We start from the raw sequence: 25,244 nt of genomic DNA, 5'->3' as shown, positions 1-25,244 counted from the left end.
TATATACTTTGAAGATTTTGAAAATTCCTATTTTCCCTATATCACTATTTTTCCTAGGGAAACCTGATTAAATTCATCCATTTATTTAACATCCTACTTATTTTAGATTTATGTAAAATTTTCAAGCTTTGTAATGTTTATGGATGACAATGTACACGTTAAACTGCACCCCCAGGTAAATCCCACAAAGCTATATGTTCCAATTGCAATCCACAAAACAAAGAAACGAGACAAGAATGGAACAATTTGCTTCGATAATCCAAGGAATTGCACGGCTGGGGAGCACGTATACATATAAATCGCGTGTAATCGGCCAACAAATGTTCCATTTACATGAATTGTAACCATCGATCGGGTCAAAGAGGCGTAATTGAACAACCGATGAAGTTATAAATAACTAAACGAATGGATTAAAGCATTGCACACCGATATTCAAGCAACTCTGCTTCGTTATAAAATGAAATTGTAAATTATTACAAAAGTCTTGCTCACTTGGCAATATTTAATTAGTCAAAAATTTAGGTATACTTCAATTAAAATTATAGGGTCTAATATTCTACATATCTAACACTGCTCCATCTAACACTATTATTAAAATCACTGCTATTATAATATTGGGAATATTTTTTTAATTACCATGATTTACACCTGAAACTCTTACACAATATAAAATGTAAATTTTCCATATTGCAATTTACTGTCAATTGATCTCTATCTAATTTTCATTCCTAACATCCTTATGTTAAATTGTCGAAAAGATTGAAAAGAAATGAACACCCTGTATATTTAGTCCAACCAATGCACCTGTATTTGCGCGGGCCGTAATTTGGCGCACGTTTGAAACAATCGGAAAGCCGTAGACTCACCATACTCGTTGGGTATGATGTCCGGATCGATGTCATCGACCGCCTGCTTGGTCTGAGGGTGGACCGGGGTAGTTGCACCTGCATTAGGTGGCTCGCACACGATCGGAGCGTGCTTCGGACTTCCGGGCCGGCCGTTTGAGTGCTTCCGGTAGAGCGCCGCCAGGATTCCCGTTACGGCCAGGGCCAAAAGGGTCGCCGTCGCTGCCAGGCCCAACAGCAACGGACTCAGCATCGAGGCGTCCGTGGTGCCTGTCACAGAACAGCAATGCAAAATGCTCCATCAACCGGAACTTCTATCGAGCAACCTATCTGTTCTGCCTTCCTCTGTTTCGTCCCTGCTTCCACGATTATTGCGGCAAGTATATTTTTACCCTTCGCCCAACAGCCCCCCTTTCTCCTCGATAGTTCCCGCCACCGAGACTCCAATTTCACCCGGGCGCCGCTGCTAAATTTATTGTTCGCCCGGCATTGTTTCCTTTCGCGCTAAACTTCGAACAGGTTACGTTCGTTGTTCCAGCGGAATGCTGTTTCGTTTTCAAAGTATTTGCTGTTAATCGCCCGAGGAGAGATTTATCGCAAACGCAATGGTTGTTGATATCTTTCGTTATTTCGGAATTCTATAATTAGATGCACAGAGGAAGAATTATTGTCTGCGCGTTCAATTGAGAGGAAACAGAGTAAAATTAACTGCGAATGTTAATTATCTGTGAAACTAAAGTGTAGTTATTTTGTTAATCTTGAATAATTATGTAATACATTTTATAATATTAAAAAATCGATAAAAATGTAATAAATCGTTAAACATAAACATATATTTAGTTCTTTAATTGTCCCGATGCACTATTGGTATTGATAGATCAAAATTAGGAATAAAACCAGTAGTTTAGGTCAACCATTGGTCAGACGCATGCGATTATTCCACTTATATCGCACGTAGAATGCTATTTTTCGTTCTATTTCTACCTGGAAATCATATTTTATTATATTTTATTTTCGTTATACTCAGAATTACGTAAAAAGTCACTCTTGTTTTCAAACCACAAAAAAAAAATGAAAATTCTGTAACTATGCGTTACAAGAGCCACCTGATGTGCACCTGCAATGTCTAATTAGAACGGTGTCCGAAATAAGCAAAGATCAAGCGATGTACCCTGTAATGAACGAAAATTTCGTGCTCGCCACATACCGTCCCTAATAGAGGGCCGTGTCCGACCGCGTCATTATTCTCGCCCATACTCTTCTCGTTGACCGAGAGAGCGGGTAAGAGCGTCGCTGTATCGGGGCCAGGTAAACTTAATAAGCAGACGATAATTAACGAAGGTATGTCAATTATGATGCTATTACGGTTCAGTCAGTGTACGTATATAATTAGACGAACGTTCTTGCATTGGCCTCTCTCGATATGCAGCGCGCCGGCAACTCGTCCGCTTTGACTGGCTGAGCACGTGGAAGCTTGCAGGTGCGTGCGTGCAGACGCGTGAAAGCGTATGCACGCGCCACTGCAGGGGGTGAATCGTAAATCAGCCGTTAGGAGCCGCAGTCGCTTTGGGCTCTAATGGGGGTAAAGCTAGCCGCTTCGATGTTACGCGTTGTAAATTTTGTCCGGTGCGTAAGCGTTGTAAATTATTAACGCCTGATTCGCTTGGCTTCGTCGGAGCCAATTTTTTTTAGCATAGAACGAACGAATACGACCAATGAACGTGACGAGTATCAATACCGGCTGCTAATTGGTGTTTGCGCGAAAATGTTTGCTAGTTTGCTAGAGTATCGATAAGGCTGTTTGATTTCGTTTTATCGCGTGTTTACCGACTGTTAGTTGGCCGGATTATTTATTAACGATTAATTGGGAATTTTTCGAAAGCATCGATAATAGTTAATAGCGCGACGAGAAAATTATTATATCCCTTAAAAGGGAGGCTTTGATGCTCCCCGCAAAGACACGGAAATATAAACTCTCTTTCGAAAATTTATGCAAGAAAATTAACGTCTTCTTTTTATTATAATTTGTAACGAAGAAATTAAAATAAAAGATAAATTGCGAAAACTCTCCGCAAAAATTTCCAAGAACCTTTAGAATTTTATATCGAGAGAGGACCGCGTCAACCGCTCGATTAACCCAGCACTTTTTATTCATTCGGATGCTGAAACCAAGAAACAACTCGAGAATTTGACTAATACCAGCTTCTCGAATTTATGCGCTGGAAGGAACGTTTAAGTTTCAAGCGGGCGTACCGTTTATAGCTCGAACAGCGCGCTCGTTCCAGCTGCATTTACGTTTTAATGCTCCTTGGGATAAAAAAAAGAATGAAAGTAGTAAAAAAAAAAGAGAACGGAGCCGCAGAAAGCATGAATTTCTTGCTGTTTCTGAAATAAAAAAAAGAAATAGAGAGAAACGACTCTGGCATGGTCGCGCAACAGTTGAAACAGACGTTTTCCATCGAAACGGAATTACGATTCTGGAAAAAGTAATTAGCGACTTTGCAAACGAAATGACAGAAAAGAAATAGAAAATACTGGTACACAGGTGAACGGAATAATTCTTTCGTACGCATTGGACAAATCGCTTTCGCGTGTCTCACAGTAAATTCCATTCCCTCCGCTAAATGAACATTCGAACGTTTTCTCTTCTTAACAAACCGACGCAGGAAATACGAAATTATTATTAACTAAAATTCCGCGAGCAAGAGGTCTGCTATTGTACCGTGCGTTCAAAGGCAGCACACCGGGGAATTAAATTAAATAACGCAGAAATAGTGGCGCAGAAACGTTCTCTTTCAATTCTGCCTATTACATTTACATTTTCTCTGTAACCGAGTTTAACTCGTTACGGTCGCTGTTGTGAAATTAAATTGCGCAGAGGATAATGCGATACGAACCTTTTTCCAAATATTATTTCGTTTGCCAAAAAATTAAATTCAGTTTGCAATGAGAATAACGAGGCTGTCGCGTTGAGTCATTTTGAAAATATCCAACTTTGCCAGTGCTTCAGGGAATAATTTAATAATTAACGGGTATTGTAATGTTTTTTGAGGTACAAGAAGAATTGCATGTATTAAAATTGAATTAAAATTGTGGCTCCCTCCATCGAGGGTTAATTAAATTTGATTTAAAAATGCATAATTTTCATACGAGTATTTGGAAGGAGCGTTTTGCAAATATTAACTTTGTCATTTAAAATTTGTTAAAAACGTTTCCCTCCTTCTACAAATATACATAATGACTGAAATTCAGCGAGTAGTAAATGACGTGGAAAAAATTCGGATAGGAAGTCTGAGATTCTTGAAAGGAATCATAAATCCACTGTTATCTTCAGCTGTTGCCAGAGAATAATTCGCGTGAAATCTCCGTACTGGACGAGAGTCCTGGGAGCATTTGTGATACTCGTTAAAGTTTGATTAGACTTTGATTGCCGGCAGAAAGCGGACCAATTTAAACTCCACCTCGAGAGCCGACCGGCAGACTTGTACAGGATAAAAAGCAGAGAGAAATAGAGGGTGGAGGAATGGGGGGTGTGGAAATGGCGGGAGGACATTCGGTGATCAAGCGAGTGTTGCATCTCGCCTGAAGTTACACTTCTATGGAAGAATTTAGCGAGAAGTCAAGCCTGTCCGGCTGTCTTTCTCTTGTACCGACGTGTAGACAGCTGTTTACACCGGAATATGTCCCCAGACTCGAGCGTAATTAAACTTTTTCCACCGCGAAATTGGTTGCTCGCCACTCTCGCTTCTGTCCCTTCGGATAACCCTGCAGCATGCTGGACGGGAGATTAATCGATTGCCGTGGAAAATGGTAAAGGCGAAATTGTCGGGACGTAGAAAAACAGAAAAGAAAAATAGCCATTTTGAGTGGAAGCATTATCAGAAGCGGAGGAACTTTGCTAAGTGGTGCAACGTGCACCGGACAATTGATTTTGTTAACACTGCTGAAGAGGACTGGTAATTAAGATTTTAGGGGAATTTTTAAGACATTCTAACTTTGTCTAAAAGGTGAAAAATGTATGAACTTTAAATATTTCAAAATATCTCGAGCAATGAAAAATGGTAATTAGAATATTTTAATTAAGGAGAGTAACAGTAGTTACGCAAATTTTAATGACCATAGAAGTTAAAATTTAATCTAGGCTAATAAACATAATGCTACATTTCTATCACCACTAAACGTGTTTGACCCTTAATTGGTCCCTAGCTTCAAGAAACTACAAAATCTCTCGGAAAATTGCGTGCAGGTATACTCTTTTCTACACCGTCCCTCTGTCGCCTAATTCTGAAGACAAATCTAAAGAAACAACTGGTAAGTAAACCTGAGCTTAAACGAATAACTCACTTTGTTTCCACTTTCGAACTACCGAGACAAAGTTAATTCACCGTGCGAGATACAGTAACCGGAACAAATAAACGAGCCCAAAGTGAACGAAACATTTTCAGCTACTGTAATCTACCTGTAGAAAACTGTATTTTGTACTTCGATACACAATTAGAATTTCCTATTCACGAATAACTGGCCAAACGAGGCAGAAGTTAAACGATAGAATAGGATTGTAAGATCTCGACTATTCCCATTGCTGGGCCAAACATGCTCAGCCGGTTTAAATACGTTTGCTGGACTGTTTGCGTTGTAACTCGTGAGCCTGGCTAGCGACCGTTCCATTACTAATTGCGGCAGAAACACGAGCAAATAATGAAGCAACGACGAGAACAGGCACCGCCACGTCCACTGTGGCCAAATATTGATATACCTACTGTTAGGTTACGGTAACGACGCCGAACTTACGGCAACAACAAACGAGGCTGCCTTTTATAGAGCAAATAACCCGGTAAATAGGCGGTGAAATTCTTAGCATAGACGCTGCATAACCAACGACGTTAGATGCCACAACATTTTCACCCTCGCCTCCGTTGAATATTTAGGCAGAAGCTTTTCGAAAATATGTCCCTTAATAACGGCCCAGCTATTTCCTTCCATGATGCGTTTATAAAAGAGTAATGGATTTTTAGAGATAAAGGCGAAAATTAATTATCTTCATCCTTTTTAAACTGTTACAAATGTTACTGCTGTTGTATCAAATTAACTTGAAACTAATGAACGAAAGGAAATATCTTGTAGAATATATTTACAATCGCTAACGAGGGAGTTTCGAGTTTCCCTACTTTGCCAGATAATTCGATCGTCCCGCGTTAACAGTCAATATCGATAATGTTATTCAATTACTTACGTTTCCATTGATCTTAATTTCCGGTATTAATTAATCCATCATCAATCCAGCAACGTCAAACTATTTGAAGCTTCCCGTTGAAATTTCCCCTAATAATCTCGTTAATTAACATCTGTTATCGGTATAAGATTTCACATTATAGATTTTCTGTTACAATACAGACTTGTTGCTTGGTGAATTTTCGTAATAAATTTCCCAAATATTGAAGAACTTATCAGCCAATAAAATAGAGAAAATGGTAATAAAAGCACAGGGATAAACCGTGTCGATGTTCAGCCATCGATTTTCCATTCAAGCATCTAAGGTGACCAAAGTGCAACGGTAAATAAGGCGGAAAATGGTTGAGAATTTCAAGCGAATAGCTGCTTGTCCCTTTACGAGTGCAACTTCTTCAGAACAGAATTTGAATGCACTTAAGACACTCTCTGGTCGTAACGTCGTGTTGACCATGCACTTTGTTCCGCCTGCATAAACAATGCAGACACGAGGTAGCTGAAGCAAAACGCGCGGACAGACACTCGTTCGAGCCTCTGTAGAAACAACACGAGTGCACACACTTGAAATCATTATGCAGCTCGTCCCGCGAGCTGATAGCTGCCAACTGTCACCTAACCTATCTGTCAACACTCGTTCAGAGAACAGAATTTCTGTGCACCGGTGCGGCAGATGCGTTCGGAATGTCACGCTCCGAGAATCAAAAGATGCAGCCGAAGAAAAATGGAAATTTCACCTACACCTTGCTCGAGTTTAACCGTCAGTCGTAAATCACATTTCTCAACTGCAAAGGACATCCATCGAATAGTGATGTCGGCCGTGAAATCCATGAGATATCAATACATTTCATCGTATTTTACCATTGAATTATAAATTAGAAATATAACACTTTGAAATCGAGACAAGTAGCCTTGGGTGTTAAATCGATTGGTCTTTTCACGTTCGTAAGTCATGGGAACAGAGATCAACTGGAACGAGATGAAACGAAAAGGACAAAACTCCTGTTACTAGAATAATCCTATCTCGGGCTAAGGATTCGAAGTCTGTCGAGTTTTGTCGAAAGTTTTCTGCGTTGAAACCGAGTCGAAAGTGCGCCTCGTACGAGTGGCTTAAGGCAGTCGCGACACAATTCATCCTAAATCGAGGCAATCTCGCGGAAACCTGAAACCAATTTCGAAAGAATTGCATTCTAAAACCATCCACGTGTCTAGCTTCGGGCCAAACAACCGACCACCGCGTATATCGTCGAGACGTCGGTCCAATTGAATGTCGAAACTCGTCCAACAGTTCGTGGTCGTAGTCGATATCTTGCTAAGCTAAGAAGGGAAACAACTTTAACGGATATTCGATTTTCTTTCTTAAGTAATCCAATGCCACCGATCGCCCTTAAGAACCTCTGAGATACCTTCCCGATATTTTCCTGGTTGAAGGACATGTATAATTTTTAAACGAAAGAGGTTCATACATATATTAAAAGTATAATTTTTCGATGAATCGTGTAAAATTTAGAAAATGAAAATAATATGAAATAAAATTGGGGCTTTCTACAGGATTAATAGTTATTCATTAGTTAAGTGCAAAGTCAAACATGTCTCATCCACTGAAACATTTCTTCTTCCAAGTATATTTCACCCTCCACAACTTTCGAAAAGTTCTTGCAAAGGATAGGTAATTTTAAGATACCTAGAAAATTGAATTGGACGCTAGTTTCGAAGGCTGTGACTCTCTGCCAAGTAATCTTTTTTAATTTTTCAAGTGACCGAAAGTTGCATGGCCTTGGAAACGAGTTTTGAAAATTTGAAAAGCTGCAAATTTCGAAATCCCTTCGATGAAGAAACTTTATTCTATCAACATTCGAGTCACCTTTATCGATCCTTTTCTACGAGATATCTTCTCTAAATTTTAAAGAAAAGAGAAATGCTAATTTTGAGAAGGAAATTTACAATCGTCTAAGTATCGTAATGGCAACGAGTTCCAATTAGCCTGTAACTATAAATTTCAATAGGGTTCAAGTAAAATCCAATTACACGAATTGCTCGTTGAACGAATTCTCGGTCGACGAATTTCTCCGAAAGATTCTTTTTGCCTGGACTAAATACGAGAGGGGATGAAAAAGTGTTGGGAAAAAGGCGAAGAATAACTATTTATCACCTTCCTTTCGTTCTCTCATCTCCGATATCTTATCCACTTTTTCCGGGGCTGTGCTTTTTCTTCCCGTCTACTCGGCTTTCGCTATCTTTTCCTCCGACAGCCCTCCGTTGCGTGCTTAAAGAAGAGGATCCCTTATTTCTTATTCTACGATTCGCGACAGTTCGAGCGGGTCTAACAAAGAAACGTAGGACACGTTACTCCGCGAGGATTAAGTAGACCCTGTCCCATGCTTAATTTTCCTAATGGATTAGCCGGCAGCCGACTGCCGGTACCAAATGGAAAGACGTTGAAGCGTGGTTCCGTTCCTCTTTCCCTCCATTTTCATTTTACCCGTTCATTTTCTTGCTCCGTCGCGTTACCTTGCATCTGGTTACCTAGCGTTTTTCTTTCGCCACCAGAACAGAAGGAATCCGCCTCTCTTCTCGATCCCTGAAACCATTTCCTTGCCTTCGCCTGTGATCCCGACGGTGTTGTCCGCGACCGGAAACCAACGCGTTTTTGAATGCGTCTCGTCGTTTCACGCCGTTACCTTGAATCGAGATATCGAGCTGGGGAACGAGAGCTACATTGTCGCGATTCGAATACAAGAGGATTTCTAGCGGATCCTTTCGGGACTGTTGGACCTATGATGGAGGTTAGGTAAAAGATGAAGTAAAACAAGGTCTCATTCTTTTTTCTTTTTTAAATAATAAAGGAAAGTGCACGCGATGCGCAAGGTGTCTCAAGATTTTTAAATGAAAGACTGTCAACACATTCTATGGGTATATTTGAATGAAAGAATCAAGAGTTTCGAAGATGCTACTTCAGCGTAGAAATGCAACGCGGTCAGGTTTACACCAGCCTTGAATGGTGGTTCAGATAAAAATAGGAGAAGCGCATAGAATAGAATCGCTGAATGCGCGAAGAGAGTCGCACAAAGGGTTTTGTGACGATTTTCTTGGTGGACTGACCCCGATGGCGTTCCATCAAAGGGGGGACAAAGCAAAGGGGCCGCAAATTGGCTCGAACGGTCCGCAGGCAGGCCGTCGCGTCGTTCGAGTAAATCAGTGCCGGCGGGCTTACGGTTGTCAAATCAATATTTGCACCTCGCCACCCTGCCAGCCAGCCAGCACAGACAGGTCGGTGTGCAAAGTCAGGCGTGCTGGAATTAGAGAAGAAGGAGCCAGAGGGAGGGAAAGAAGAAGGAGGGTTGGCGAATTGGACAGCGAGCCGACACTTTATGCGGTTGGTCGGGCTGGAAATCGCTGGAAATCGCTGGCAAACTGAATTAACCTCGATGTTGACCCCGGCACCGTATGTTACCAATAACTTTCCATTATGTTCCGGAAGGTGTTTGAGCAGAGTCGATTATAACCGCGCGCCAACATCGGGAAAAGGAATCTCGGCTACGAGCAATTTGACAAATATACACACGTCGATACCTTGGACCCCGACAAATCGTCCCCGAGGAGTTTCTCGCGGGATTAAACCGAGCGACGGATACCTCCTTGCATCGGGAATCTCCTTCAGAACGGATACGTGCCGGGAAAACTCGATTGTTAACGGGAACATGACGCGTAACGAAAGCACGGCAAACACGGCAAAGTGGAATATATAATCGAATATCCGTCAAGATTCGATAAATTTCATTGCCTTTTCTCCTTGAATTTCTCCTTTCAAAGAAACTAGAACGCAACGAGAATATTTCCCTGATGAAAAAGCTAGAGGAAATATAACGAACAAGAATAACACGATTCTATTTTTATCATCCCTCGTAATCGATCGATATACGAAGCACCAATAACTTTGCCGAATATTGATGAGCCCTAATAAGTCCTATCGGTTTCTTTACCCCTGTCATCATTCCGTTTGATAGCGCCAATCAATCAATCAACCTGGCATCACATTTGAACATCGTCGGTCGATCGGTTCGTGTATTGGCAACCCCTCTTATTCAAAATCTAGCCCATTTATAATAGCTATTTGAAAATGTTTCCCTCGACGGATCTCTAAACGGACGGCAATTCAAAAGCAACCGTGACCAGGGTAGCAAAGCGGATGTGGTGTATTGACCGTAGGAAGAGCCGGTTGTCGGCAGAGGATTCCGGTATTTATCATAGACCGTACTCGCAGAAGGCAACGCGCGGAAGGGCATTGAAAGCCAGCGAAACAGTCCCGACGCATAGACAGATATGTAGGTGTTCGTTGATTGAGTGTAATCTGTTTTGTTAATTGCAAGGTCCGCAGAGTCCGATACCTGCGGTTGCGTTCCGCTGCGTTCAGCATTACAAGCCGAACTGTTGCCGTTACCAACCTCTCGTTTCTCCTTCGAGCTTGTACAACCAGCCTCCCGTACAACCTACCCCGACCGCACTCAGTCTCCCTTATGGGAGCCATCGGAAAACAGAGTTCAGTGACGGGAGGGGGAGGAGAGCCGAGTTTGAGGGGCGGTTAACCGACTAATTGCAATACTGACGCGTCCGCTTCGACTATTTGCGCAATTGCAATCATATCCGCTCGCTACAACGTCACCTACCACCGCCTATAATACGCGTGCACGATGCGAGTGCCGTTAATGGACCGTCGAGAGGAAAAGTTCAGCGTTTTTCCGACGTTCCTGTCATTTTTCAAAAGCCACCCTCTGACCCCGACACGGTGAAACTGGCCGTAGTCATTGGTCGTTGTGGCGTCAGCGACCATTACCAGTCGACCCTCCTTCTCTTCCCACTCTCCCCCTCTTTTTTTTTTTTTTTTCCCGAATTTCAGCAACGCGCAGAGAAAACAGGAACGATGCAGGATTTATAGAGAACCGATTTTGCTTTGTTTGCTGGTTCGCCTCGCTGATTTTTCGACCATTCTAATTTTACAGAATTGCTACCCTTTTTCTGTTTCTACGGTATTCAGTACTTTGGTGTGAAAATTTTGGAAATTTCAAGTTAGGGATACATGGTTTTTGTTTTATCAGTCGCGCTACTGAAACAAATCATTATAAAGCTTGATAAATTCATTTGAATTTTGTTAGTACGTAATTATCAAGGGGTTAACGAGTAGCAGAAAATGTTTCGTCTGGAAAACAAAAGATTCTTGATAACGATCATTGAATATTGCCTTCAGCAGAAAATAAGGCCACGATAGGTGCATTTAAGCCGAGCTCGATACTCGATAAAAAGGATTGGATACCATCTTTAGTTGTACCATCCAATTTATAGTCCATTTCGATCATTTACTTCGTCGTTAATCGGACCGAACTGGAAAACAGACTCGTGACCGAGTCTTAAAATTCACCGGATGTTCCGTTTCTTTTTCATTCTCGTTTTGTTAATGGCAAGAAGTTCGTTCCACGGGCGTCCCAGTTTTCTCCGGCTTCCGTTTTCTTCTTACAGATAATACGAAAATAATCATCCTCGGTAACGAGAAAACTTCTCGACGTTTTACCGGATTCGATAATGTAAATAACCCCGTCACAGTTGAATTACAGAAACGCAGATACAAACATTCAGCCTAGTTCCCCCTGGATTCTTTACGCGAAATTGTGAAACTTGATAAGAGTTATACCTTTTTCATCCGCGTTAGATATACTATACGACCCTTATCCGATTGTCATTTTAAATTTTTTAATCGTATCTGTGTTTGAAATTTTTAAGTAATTTGATAGGAAGGTACCTCCAAATGAATTTCAGATAATTATTTAAAAAGAAAAAATAAACATAAAAGCCAAGTATTTGATATACAAAAGAATATTTCAATTAAAATTATTTTTCCCTCCAGTAAAAAGAAATAAATGAAAAGATTTTTATCACTCGAGTTTGAAATGTAGAACACACCTGTAATTATATTTACGGTATTATTCAGTGTATATCGAAGAAACAATCAAACAAGCAATAATTGCATCGTTAATTAGTTATCGTGGAGTCTTTCGCTTAATTGTTTCTGCTTCAAATGATTGCGTGATCACCGCTCGCTGTTATTAATGCATGAAACGTGTAAGTACCTACCACAAAAGTAACTGCACGATCGATCGAATGGCATCGAGATTTAAATTGGGGCCTTTAAGGTCTAGTTACCCTGCACGTAATCGAACAAAACCTTACGATATTTATTACCAAACCAGGAAAATAATATGTTACGTAATCATGCACCCTTTTGTGCTATTATTACTTGCATTAATACTACTTCCTTGAAATTCGTTAACAATTACTTCATTTCTTTCAAAATTTCTCATATTTTCTCAAATATTTCTGCGACAATTATTGCTCATTTTGGATTCTAGTAAGATTACACAAATTTATGACAAGTGAAATTTAATTTCAGACTAGAAGCTCTTAACCCTCGAGGAGTATGTTCGAAATGAAGTTAAAATTGGAACTCCTTCCATGTTCCACCATTCGAGGGTTTAAGGTATTATTTTTAATTGAATACCTAATTTTAGTCGAAACATTTTCTGACACATGTTCTAGATTTAATTATCACATCTGGTTCGACATCCATCATTCGAAAATTAAAATACGAGTTTTAGCAGAATTTGTAAATCTGATTGACGCCCCTATCTAAATCTGTCGATCTTTAAGCTAAATGTAACTCTTATTAAAAAGTCAATGCACTCACCGGTGGTGTACATGGCAACACCCTTCAGGGTCACTGGCTCCAGAATGGCAGGCTCGCTCCTCCCTTTCGCATTAATCGCGTAGAGAAAAAGTCGGTAACTCTTTCCTGTCGTTAGGCCTGCTACCTCAAACATTGGTCCATTTGGGCTCGCTGGAACGGTCTTGTTCAGTAATATCGGTCCACCGTCCTCGTCGGAGACGACCTCTAATTGGTAACTGTAGATTGGAAGTCCACCGTCGTATCCTTCCAAACATCGCACCAGAAGACCGGTTCCAGATTTTGCGCTCAATTCTTCATTATCCAAAGGGGCGGACATTTCTGTCGCGCTACAGTTGTGGAGAGCGTATGGACGTCCGGCAGCTATCACCTAAACGATCCCCAAATTTTTATTTTTTATTATTATATAAATTATTTAAGAAATTATGGTATTGGGGCTCCAAGAATTCTTTTATTTCTTTTCACCCCCTTTCATTTTCCCTAATTCAGCGTATTGTGTCAAACACGAATAGCTTTAAAATTCGACAGATGCATCGTCTACCTGGACAAAGCATTCTCTGTTTCCAAAGAAATTCGATTCAAAACCATTAAAAGCAATCTCGTGTTTACAGCTCCAATCTGCAACGATGCAGGGTGCATTCGAGTAACGTATCGGCAAAGTGGCGTCAGCGTTTCTCTTTAATCGAACCAAATCGAATCTGATTTTTTCAACCGTATTCTCCAATCTACCTCCCGACAAAAAATGGATTATTGTATTACCACTCTATGCGCTCGTGTAACTCTAAAGTAACATGGCGAGTTTCAGTGTTCTTTTATTTCAAGGAATACCATTGAAAATTGCCATAATAAAAGGGGTGCAAACTTTCTTTAATTACTTCCAGCATTACAAGAATTAGGGACTTTACACTTTGCTTTCGTACATTTAAGACCCGAACGTTGCAATATTAAAATTTCCGGCACAAAATCACCTGGTCCAAATTGAACTTCTTCGCGTCGCTTCAGATGATTTAAAAAATCGTGAATTTAAATCGAAAAGTGAAACGCAAATAAAACTTCACCTCATTCAAATTCATTGCCTTTATGAAATTCACCACGGGCAAATTTTAAAATGCTGAATTTTATGCATCTCTTTTTTTAACATGGTACTTTCCTCGCTTTCAACGATTTGATTATTCGAGTTTCCTTAAAACTTTTCCAACTGTTTGGAATGAAACATTTCAATTTAATCCACGTTTAATCTCGCGAATAAATTTTATCGAATTGCGCGCTGTGGACATAATTTGGCATTTGATTTTAATTTGGACGAGTTATGTTCGTAATGAAGTAGCAATTAACTGTTCAAAATAATTTTCATGACTATGGTAAAATTTTAATATTTCTCTAAATAGTGTCAACTTAAATACCATGATGAATGGTAATTTTTCTCTGCTATTAGAAGTCACGAATAATAAGAAAAAAATATAACTAAATTTTTCTAATGCAGCTTGTTTCAATGCTAAGAACCATTCTTTGTTAGCAAAACTGTAGTCACGTTCCAAGTTTCATTTTTCTCGATTCGTTCATTGAGAGGATATTCTACTTTACACAGAAACACACGAGAACGGTGGCATCATTCGGAAAATGGTCAAATCGTGTTCATGCCTAGAACGTGCAAGTCTGTTGAAAACGTGAAGTCGAATTTTTTTACTCTATACCATGAAAGAGCAATCTGAACTGAAATGATCAACGCAGAAGCTACGATAAAAGCAATGGTAATTAAAGAAATAATTGAAAATTGGAAAATTTCTTTACCATATTTTTGAAATTATTTGATAGAGTTTCATTAATCACGAGGTGTTAATTATAAATAATCTTACACGCGAGAATCATGAGTGAGATGACTGTGTATAGCTGATGAGAAACGAGGGAAATGCACTTACTTGAAATAGACACGGTGCTCGTTGCTTGCCAACTTGGTTAGTCGCCCAACACGCTACAGTGCCATAGTCCATTTCCGTGGAAGGTGTGTAGTTTAACCTGGAGCCGTGGAACTGTTGATACTCCTTCAGGCTTTCGGCAACGGACGGTGTCCCTGGTGCTGGCACATGCGAGTAACGAGAATGAGGAACCTCCACCAGCTCGCCAGAATTATTGAATGTCCAGTGGAAAGTCAACGGTGCGGGATGACTTTCCACGGAACAAACCAACGATACGGTTTCCTGTTTCAGGGCACCCACCACCACCTCGCTTCTACCCTCTTTGCAAACTGGCGTATCTGCAAATGACCATACTCTCTTCTTACTATAATGCTTGGAAGAAAAATATTATTTTTATTTTTATAAATATATATAGGTCTTGTCAGTGAAGCTTTATGCAAGGTAATTAAATTGAAATAATTAATTTATCATCGATATATACTTAATTGTATATTAACCCTCGAACAACGGACCATGTAGAGAGCTCCAATTTTAAGATAAATAACAGAATTTTTGTTTTACTGTGAAATGCAGTATGAAAATTTAACAATATTACGAAATGACAGAAAATGACATCTTAATGTTATTGGTCCGGTGTCGGAAACCCGAAACCATAGGGTATAACGTAAACTGAAACAGTCATTTGAATTCAATTGATCCGCTACAAGGGTAAGTTAGACGGTACATAGTGCGGTAGTTGCAGCCATGTTCGAATACTCTGAACGTCTATGCAGATATCGCACAACTGCAATTTAACCAATTGGACTGCAACTTGACACTTGCTGAGGTAATCACTTGTCACTCGAACACGTATTCCAACTGGAAGTAAATTGTTTTCAAACGAATTACTCATCGATACGTCTTGGCCTATTTATTAACGTTCAACTTTCGAAAGTGCTGAATCTGTGTTACTCTAAAATATGATGTCTAATTGTACCAATTAAAATTTCAATTTGTTGCAATTTCACAAAAAATAAAAATAAAATTTGCTCCACAATGTAATTAACCCTCGGACGGCCAACCATGGAGAGTGCCCCAATTTAATATCCTTATATTACCTTAAGTAATATCCTAAGCTCCGCTGTTCAAGGGTTAATCGATAAATTTCGATTACCTAACACAATCAATGACATCATGATATACCTTATAACAATGTATCTACTTAAACTAAAAGTATGAAATGAATTAAATGAAAAGTTTAGTAAGGTGATACTAGCTAATCTGTTAATATTCAGAAGTGATCTGAGCGTGTGAAACGGAAGAAGCCTCGACACCGTTCAAACCGTAGTATGTTCGATCGATCGGCTAATAGGAAATTCTCTTGACATTGGTATTTGCAATAGGCCATGGCACACGGAAATTCCAAATGGCACGGGAAATGATTTATGATGGATGGATCACGGGACGGATCCGTTTCAATCTGATGCGTTTGATGTACTGCCGAATTAATTACTAATACGAGAAGTCGACGATGCCGAGGATCATGTCAGCAGACGTTCTAATCTCAAAACAACGTTCGCCGATTGAGACACACATTGCTGTGCGATTACTCGTTAGGAAGCATTAGAAGATGTTTGAAGCTAATTGGAACAGGTATATTCTAGGAATATACCATGTGATTTCCATGAGATAATGGAGAAATCAGCTTTTCAATAACGATAGAAATTAATTTAGACGACTAATATTTAATGTCAATTAAACTGAAAGGTAAAATTAAGGTAATCTTAGAAACACTTTGGTAACTTAACGAGAATCAATGCCAGTAGTGCATCGAAGATCAGTTAAAACATTAGGATAGAATCGCGGTTACCTTTAGTTCTGAACACCCCTTGCTCCCCCCTTAACCGGCCTAGCTTAGCACATTGCCAGCCTGCGTTCACCCACACATGAATATTCAGTTACGCTTTACATACATTGAATATGCATCGCAGTCCTTCCTTCCCTCTTAGGTCATTTACAAGATGCAGATACGTTGGACTACCACCAATGGGGTACCAACCATTCTAATAGAATAACTGGTGCTGTGTGTTTTACAGAAAACTATCCGCAACTGTCCTCGCCCTCCGCGAACCTTTTCACCCTATTCCTCGACGTGATTCCTGGAGGCGAGGATCCTTTCAGAGCTCGATTCGCTGCTACCGCTTATTCGGCTGCTACTTGCCATCGATTAAGTAATTATCGAAGAGCCGAGGTGAGAGCTGGCAAATTAGGGAATTGGTCCGAGAATATCAACCCCGGGGTGAAATTCTATTCGCGGCCTCTTCCGTTGTTCCAGTGATTAATGACTGGCTAACTATTGTTTGCATTAAATTTCCGCCGGTTTCAGGGAAGTAAAATTCAACGTTGTTCCAACGACTTTTTTACTTAATTGCCTGAACAATAATCGGGATTCCGGGAAATTAGAGATAGGCGAGATTTCTGTTTAAAGTTTCTTCTTCTATTTTTAAAAGATAAATTAAATATTCGGAACGAATTACGGTAATGTTAATTTTTCAATTTTACGCTGTTCATTTAAAAATTATTACTGCAATATGTTTTGTAACTTTGGGTCGCGATGGATCTAGACTTCGCTGTTCAAGGGTTAAGAAGAAGTAGAATTTGAATGGTAACAAATATGCAGACTCACACATTATTCGAAGAGTGACTGGATTACTGGTAGTTTTTCCTTCGCCATTGGCAGCACGACAGGTGTAATCACCCGCTGAGTATCGGGTTATACCTTGAAGAACCAGAGAATAATCGCTGAGGACGATACCCCCAGTGAGATTGTTCTTCAGTTCTTTACCCTGAAACAGATAATACCTTTTTGCTGCAAAATTTGTTCCCATTTATTAACAGAAATGCTATTACTTACATGAAACATGAATAATTTTACTTATAACACAAAAATAATATCTTAAGTTATGATTAAAAAATTGTTTATAGAGTAGCTACAGAAAGAATGGATCAAGTGTTATGTCAGGACTTACATCCTTGAACCAGGCAAGCTTGTACACTTTTGGATTAGCCCTGACTAAGCACTCGAAATAGACGTCGTCACCCTCTTTGATACTATCCGGATTCAAGGTTTCGCCCATCTTGAGAGTCACCACAGGCTGATACTGCACGTCCAGTCTCCACTTGTCCTCCAAAGCACTGTCGGGAATGGCAGGGTTCTCCGCTCGACACGTCAGATATTTTCCATCGTCTTCTATACTTGGCACGAAGCTCAAGATACTGAGGCTCTGATTATTCTCCAATGCGTACTGCGAATAAAATGTAATTTATTTCTACTTACGTATGTAATTTAAATGTCACAGATACTGAAATTGTAATTAAAATGTCAAAGAATAATGAACATCAAAAATTGAATAAACTTTGTTATACGTCAGATCAACAATGTTATAAATTTCTGAGAATATTCTGGCTGTTCTTTGTTCGAAAGCTACCATTCAATAAATGCAATTTCCTGCAAGTGTTTTTTATTAAATTTCATTTGTTTCTTACAAGTTGCCGTCGATTGGATCGAGATTAACGCCTCGAACGGCAAGCAATTAAATGGTAAACAGATTTCACTCGGTGACCAGGCGTTGGCGAAGCCGTCCGAACAATTTGTCACTGGTTTAATATGAAAATCCATTCGGTGCTGGTACGCGTTGCCACAGAAAAGGGACGAAAGAGATTAACGATTTTTTAGGATTTATGGCGCAGTAGCGTGGAATTGAGGAAAATAAAGGGCGAAACCGGCAGTACGAAGGCGAACTCGTGACTAACGCCCTATACGTTCCCAGTTTGCTGTTTCTCTCCAACCCACCGCGTATACCCTTCCGCTTCCGTGATGTCATTTTAATGATAGCGCCAGTAGGCATACGTATCGAGAAATGCCGCGTATCTCGCATCAGTATCGCGAATGCGATGAATGGAAGTAACGGTTCGTCAGGATGAATGTCGCATCATCGCTTCTCCTCTACTTTCTATCTCGTTTACTCTTCATCCCTTAAAACCACCATCTGTCATTCTATCTCTCTCTAACCCCATCTCATATAGTCATTTTTCGTCTCACTTTGATATGACCGACATACAGTCAAACGAATAGCATTTTAGGTGGAAGGAAATACTAGAATCTCTATTTTAGATAACCAACATCGTTACGTAAGAGATTTTGAAGAAAAAAATATTTTTCAAATTTAAATCAATTTTATAGAGTAATTATAATTCTATTTTCCATGAAAAGATTCTGTAGATTTGTTTAAATACATTGATATGAATTTTGGTACGATTTTGAACAAATTTTTGGAATGTATTTTAATTTATTTTAAAAAATAAGGATCTAATAAAAAAGCAAATTATACCACGTGATAAAGCGGGTTTTTATGTTGAAAAAATGTTTAAAGAAAATTGCAATAAATTATTTCGTTAAGGTAAGAAATTAAATACTGTGAATGGTGAGGCGCCGACAGTAGTACGACTCAACGCTGGCGCAGCCACTGGCCGGTTTATGTCATTGATTACTACTGCCGGCGCCTCACCACTCGCGGTGCTGCTATCTTTATGCACACTCGCGATCAAAGTAGGCTTCCCTAAGAAAAATTGTGATGTCTCGCGTTCTCGCCCTTCCACACAGGTATGCCTGTGAATGCTATAAAATTTTTTAAACGAATACTATTATTACCAAAGAACACCTCTGAGTAAAAAGGAATGACAAAAAATATCTGGTGATTGATACGATTTATTTCCACCTAGAATGCCCATTCGACCCAGTACGTGACGGTTCCTCTTCCATTTTTCCCATGTAAGCTTCGCTGCGTTACGTTTTCAGTTCGCTTCGTTGCAAAGCGATCGAATATCGCGATAAAGCTCTCCGAACAATCGAACGGTAGCGTCAATGTATTCCGCTGGGAGATTGCGTACGGACTATGGTCACGATTACACCGACGGATGTATGCGTAAACCGAAAGTTATCCACGCAGAAATAGCGACCCTCTCTTCCGAGAGGAACGCAGAATAAATCGGATCTTTCGTGGATCGCTTCACAATGCTTTGACTCTCTATAATGGATCGCGATGTTTGATCGAGACTTCGCTCTTTCTGATGTTAACGAAACGCAGGAGCACGATTTAAAATCGTTGCACAGGGTTATAAAATGCACTAAAGATAACAATTTGTTTTACATTATCATCGCGGAATTGGGATTTTCAGTTCCATTAAAGAGAAATCATGAAAATTGATGAAGAAATAAAAGAAAATGTTAAATAGCTATCATTTGAAGTAGCAAATTAGAGCGTCTGATTAACAAATTATATTCTAATATCCTTAATAATAGTACTAGACATTGCTGCTTCTAATGTGGCAATCAACGTGTTAATAGTAGTCGTTTCGTTTTCTTCGAACCTATTACCGTAGCTGCATTATTCATTAGTATAGAGGAAGAAGAAGAAAGGAGAGAAAGAACGTAGAAACAAAGCCTTTAGAATTCATACAAAAACGTTAAATGTTCATTTCGAACGTAACTTTTCGTATTATTTAAATTCATATCGAAAGGAAAAAGAGAGAAAGTAAGATAAAATTCATAAAGTTAAAGCGAAACACTTTTATTTTTAGCCTTTTGCATAATATAGAACTTTTCTTTAATTGAATTCCGTATTCTCTATTATGCAAACAATTTTCTATTTCCTTTTAGTGAAGACTAGAAATAAAATCCAAATTAAAAGATTAACATCCCTTAACACGTTAAATATCGTGAGGGTCACTGAAGAAAATAATAGAAAAATATTATTTTAAATAATATTGCTGTTGTGCAAATAAGGTGGTTCTTAGAAGAAAAAGAAGAACCAAATAGAAGTAAAAAAGATTCGCATCACAAATAAAGAAAGGAGGTGAAATCTTCCGTAATTTATCGAAAGAGGCAAGGAAGGGAATATCCAACAGATTCATCCGTGAACTTCTGCGTTCGCCCCGTCAGCTTTGAAGAAAGTGTTGGGACAAGTCGATCGAAACGAAGACGGAAAGAAGCAAAGGGGAACCGAACTAGTTGTAGCAAAAAACGAAATAACTTCGCTGCTTCAATGTCCTGACGAATCGTTGCAAACTACGGAAACTTGCGAACCGATTTGGAGAATTTTCTTTAGAATCTAAATCTCAACTGTGCTGACATACGACTTTGGTGCCCTAACTTTGGATTTGAAGCGCAAACATTAATTTTGTTACAGTTTAAAAGTTACATATTTAGGTTGATATTTTTGTACATAGGTATTTTGTAAGTTTGAGTCTCAGAAGATATATTCTATTAACAAATCAGAGGGAAATTTATGACGAACAGAGAATTGAATATTTAGTAGATGCATAAATCATACATGCATATAAAATACAAATGTGGACGAAGATAATTTACAGCGAAGCTCATTAACTTGAAATATAGTTAAATGCACGTATTAACAAGTTCCATTTTCCCGAAATTTCAAATCATTTTATACGAATAGTTAATTTGCAAATTCAAGCTTTCAAATTGCTATTTAGCATTATTAATATAACAGAAATATTATTTCAAAATTATCTCCTCCCTTCTTTAGTTCAATTATTCAATTAGAATCTTCAAATTTAATGTTAATCAAATGTTATCTTCGAAAATTATATGTTAAAGTGGAAGAAAAATATTTCATAAAAATAGAAAGTGCATCAATTTACATTCACGAAGATCCTATTATTATTATAACATTTGAAAATGAATGGCTGGATATCCTGATAGCGTTTTAACAGCAATCTGCATAAGCAAATTCACGCAATTTCAGAAAGCCAGATAAATAATTCCACAGCATTTAATAATCACGTGGTTGCAAAATTCGAATCAGAATATTGATTGAGAGTCATTACACGGCGATGTGTGTTATTGGATTTTACGAAATTCCAATTTCCAAGCAAAATTACTTTAATCACCGTATCAATGTATTTTCTTTTCGATCATTGTAACCTAATGAATGTACTGGTGCTAATGGAATTACAATGCCAATAAAAAGATTGGTTATTAAGTTGTTGCATATCAAACAGCCAATTTCATATTATTTTTGTAAATTAAAAAAGAATCAAAATAATTGTTGATATTCTTTGAGGAATTGGATATTTCATACTACAGAAATTGATGCTTTCCTTGAACAGAACTTACGTTTTGTGCCATTTTCTTAATCTGCTTGTTCGCTTTCCACCAAGTAATTACTGCTTCTGGCCTGGAACCACTTGTTCTGCACTCCACGTCGTAGTTCTTGTCAGCAGAAACTCGAGGCTCCTTCGTCAAAATCTGCACGACCAGTGGCTTTACTGAAAAACAAACGAAAGTATCGTGTTCGTTACAAGTTTGATAAGAAATCACGACAAAAGCAACTTATTCCATTATCGTTGTCAAAGGAAAGGAAGAAAAAAAGGGCAACTATAACAAGATCTTCAAGCTTACCTTACCGCGACAAATGGGGGCATAACTTTTCTCTTGTCGAAGTAATTGCAATTCTAAAAGCGTTAAATATGAATGCCGATATATCGTTGAGTTACCCCGTCGGGCTAACAAGAAAACTTTGGTCATCCGAAAATTCAGATTTTCTTGAAACTTTCCTAGTTTGCACCGAGCTTGACACTCATATTAGATCATTTCTCTTTCTAACCTATATTTAGTTCTTAAAATGTGTAATTTTCTGCGAAGGGTAGTATCATCCCCTCAGAAAACGAAAAATGAAAAATTAATAAAATCGAATCTCAGACTATAACAATTCCCTTGCGTTTATAAACTAAATAACTGTCAAATTAAACAAGAAAAAGAATATGTGTACATGAAGGTAACTGTGCAGCAGGACAACGTTGCGTTGGGTCATAAAATAATTTGGCACGAGCGAGCAACGATAAGTGTGACGGGATAGGGATGCACGGGTGGCATGAGAATTAAAATCTCGTAAAAATTCGTAACTCGGCGTGGATCGTTCTAAAGCGCATTATATGACCAACTTTCACCCACTTGCAAAAACAAATTTTCCCTCTGAACAACTTAACTTTAACTAACTTATGTGAGCGTCGCTACTTCCGAACTTATCCTCTTTGCTCCGTCCCGTCGTTCGCGAAAACTGCAAATTATTCTGGCGAAAACCGCCATCCCCTTTCCATTGCGTTCAACGCGTCCGGATAACGCGAACTGATCCCCCGAACGACGAGGCTGGAATGTTTAATTTTCGACGGCGTTTACTGAACGGAGATAGTGGTTTTTCTTAAAATTGACTTAACTTTTTGTTGCAAAAATATTACCTTCTGATATTACACTGCTGATTGAAATTTTAGGGGACAGAATATAAAAAAAAAAATACTTAAGTACTAATACATAAATATCTAATAAATACCTAAAATAAATTTTATATTATTGCACAGTTAAAAGAATTGAAGCAATAAAATGATTCTATTTTAAGTATAATTATAATACGACTATTTTCACTGCGGCATTTAACGTGTTGAAAGTATTTTATAACGCCTAATAAATCGCCTTTATATCACTTGAATGAATGCAATTGTTTGCTATTGTGTACAAATTTATTCTGTAGAAACGTTTTATCGAAATTACGTTTACTACTTATATCGCGCAATTTTGTAGCTGCAATGGTCGAGAATATTGAATTTCCTATTAACGTCATCGCTTGTGCATTGCCTACGGGAAATTCATAGCTTTGAACGTATACATCTGTCACGGTAAATGCATATATGTACTGCCTGTCCATTTCCATCAGTGATAAATCTTGCGACGTCTATTGATTGCAATTATTGCATGCAATATTGGATCGCCTTAATCACGCAGAATAAGGTATATGTGACGGCCAGGTAGCAGTGTAGCAATGTGTTTACCTTAATTGCTTCGCGCTTTTCGCATTTTATGCAAACAGCAATATTTTTAACAGGTGTCGTAAACAAGCAGGCACGATTAAGTACCTGTCTAATATCTATTTTCAGATCGAAAATAAACTGTTGAAATAAATGAATAATCCAATAATAATGCATATAGGTATTAACTTATATAATTTAACTTGGCAAAAGGATTAAAAAAAAAATGATTCTATTTTAAAGGGTGGATATTTTTGTAGGCCACAGCGTGTACCATATCCCTGAACAGGTTAACCATTGCCGTTCCGTTCGCCGTGCCTTCGTCGAAATTTAATAACGTTCGAGAGCAAAAACAAAAGCCTAGCTGTATCCGGTACGATCCGTAATACCACGCTGCCCATCGCGCGGTCTGCCTCGTAAATTCCAGGGCACGCTTATGCGCCGCCGCAACCAGCCAGTCGTACAACCCCTAATTGCCATTAGCCGGTAGCCACTTCTCTGAAATTGGTTCCTCCGTTACGTTTCGCGGCCTCTCCGCCACCCCTAACTGCACGCCTCTATGCTGATCCTTCCCATCGCCTAAACCCCTTCATCCTTTTCGACCGATTCGCCTACCCTACCTGATACATACGTACCTTCGGATTTCTAAAGATCCTCCGTTTCAGAAACAGCCCGTTCCTTTGTATACTAAAGGGAATTCTAGGTAAAGGGAAAACCGATTAGAAGGCTGATTTCCAATGGCACCAGTGAATAGGAACCGAAGGCTTTCGATACGGAAACTGTTTACAGCTTTCTAAAGTGCAAGAGATACTCGATCAGTTGCTTCTTTGTCAGTTTATTCTCCTATCCTCTGTTTTGAATAGGGCGAGGGTTTTCTTGAAACGGTTTAAGGAGTATCGGGTAAACTATTCTTTTCAGTATTTGTATAATTCTACCCTCCTATTTTCGAAACGCATCCATTTATAAAATGTTTAAATGGGTAATTATAAAATATTATATTTTTGTTTGATAATAAAAAAATCAAGAAAAAATTCTAAATAAAATCTATTGAAAAAATTATTACAAATTAAATAAATTAAGAAAAGGAACAGAGGCTTTATACAGAAAGGAAAGATTGTAGTTGGACAGAGATTAGGGTTTAACAATTTCAACTTTCAATTAGACGGTGATGGAAAAATCATAAACAAGAATCAGAGAGGTTCGTTTCGTGCAAAACACGTTAGGGAACAAGTATCGATAAGAAGCATCGATAAGAAGGGGTAAGTTGAAATCGGAGAGTGCATTGGTCGGTGCACGAAGCATCGCATGTCGTTACATCGTGACCACGCTTTTCTGCCTCTCGAGAAGTGAAACGGAATCGATTCTATTTTTCTTTCTGCGGTTAATTAACAGACGGATATAACTGACTCTTGGATAACAGTGTCACGTTTGAATATTTACTGAAAGCAGTATTTGTCATTACATTATCAAGTAATGAAATATTTGTATATTAAGTTACATGAAAAAGTGTTTAATAACATTGTAAACTTACGACAATTAAATATTTAACAAAATAAAAGTACCAAAGTTAGTTTAGACATAAACAAATCTGAATAAGCAATAAATTTCACATTTACAGTCTATTAACCTGCAGTATGTGTTGTTTACAACAAAGCAACAAAT

At 38.8% G+C, this 25,244-nt stretch overlaps 1 protein-coding gene across 6 annotated transcripts in view; it reads right to left on the bottom strand.

Annotated features, from left to right (window-relative positions):
- Nucleotides 1-25,244, bottom strand: part of LOC114882850 (hemicentin-1-like) — a 212,536-nt gene that overhangs the window by 114,255 nt on the left and 73,037 nt on the right. For all 6 annotated transcript variants that reach the window (XR_006830157.1, XR_006830155.1, XR_006830158.1 and 3 more), the window contains exons 5-10: nucleotides 21,898-22,049; nucleotides 17,729-18,004; nucleotides 17,386-17,545; nucleotides 14,724-15,058; nucleotides 12,808-13,174; nucleotides 867-1,115 (exon numbers count right to left, since the gene is read on the bottom strand). Coding sequence is in view for 2 of the 6 variants with exons in the window: in XM_029199955.2 (XP_029055788.1) it covers nucleotides 867-1,115; nucleotides 12,808-13,174; nucleotides 14,724-15,058; nucleotides 17,386-17,545; nucleotides 17,729-18,004; nucleotides 21,898-22,049 (1,539 nt within the window). In the remaining 4 variants the exon portion in view is untranslated. The remainder of the gene's footprint in view (nucleotides 1-866; nucleotides 1,116-12,807; nucleotides 13,175-14,723; nucleotides 15,059-17,385; nucleotides 17,546-17,728; nucleotides 18,005-21,897; nucleotides 22,050-25,244) is intronic.

This window comes from Osmia bicornis, chromosome 15 (genome assembly GCF_907164935.1).
Source record: "Osmia bicornis bicornis chromosome 15, iOsmBic2.1, whole genome shotgun sequence".
NCBI lineage: Eukaryota > Metazoa > Arthropoda > Insecta > Hymenoptera > Megachilidae > Osmia > Osmia bicornis.
Note: the sequence above shows the minus strand (reverse complement) of the source record. Positions and strands in the feature narration are given on the sequence as shown.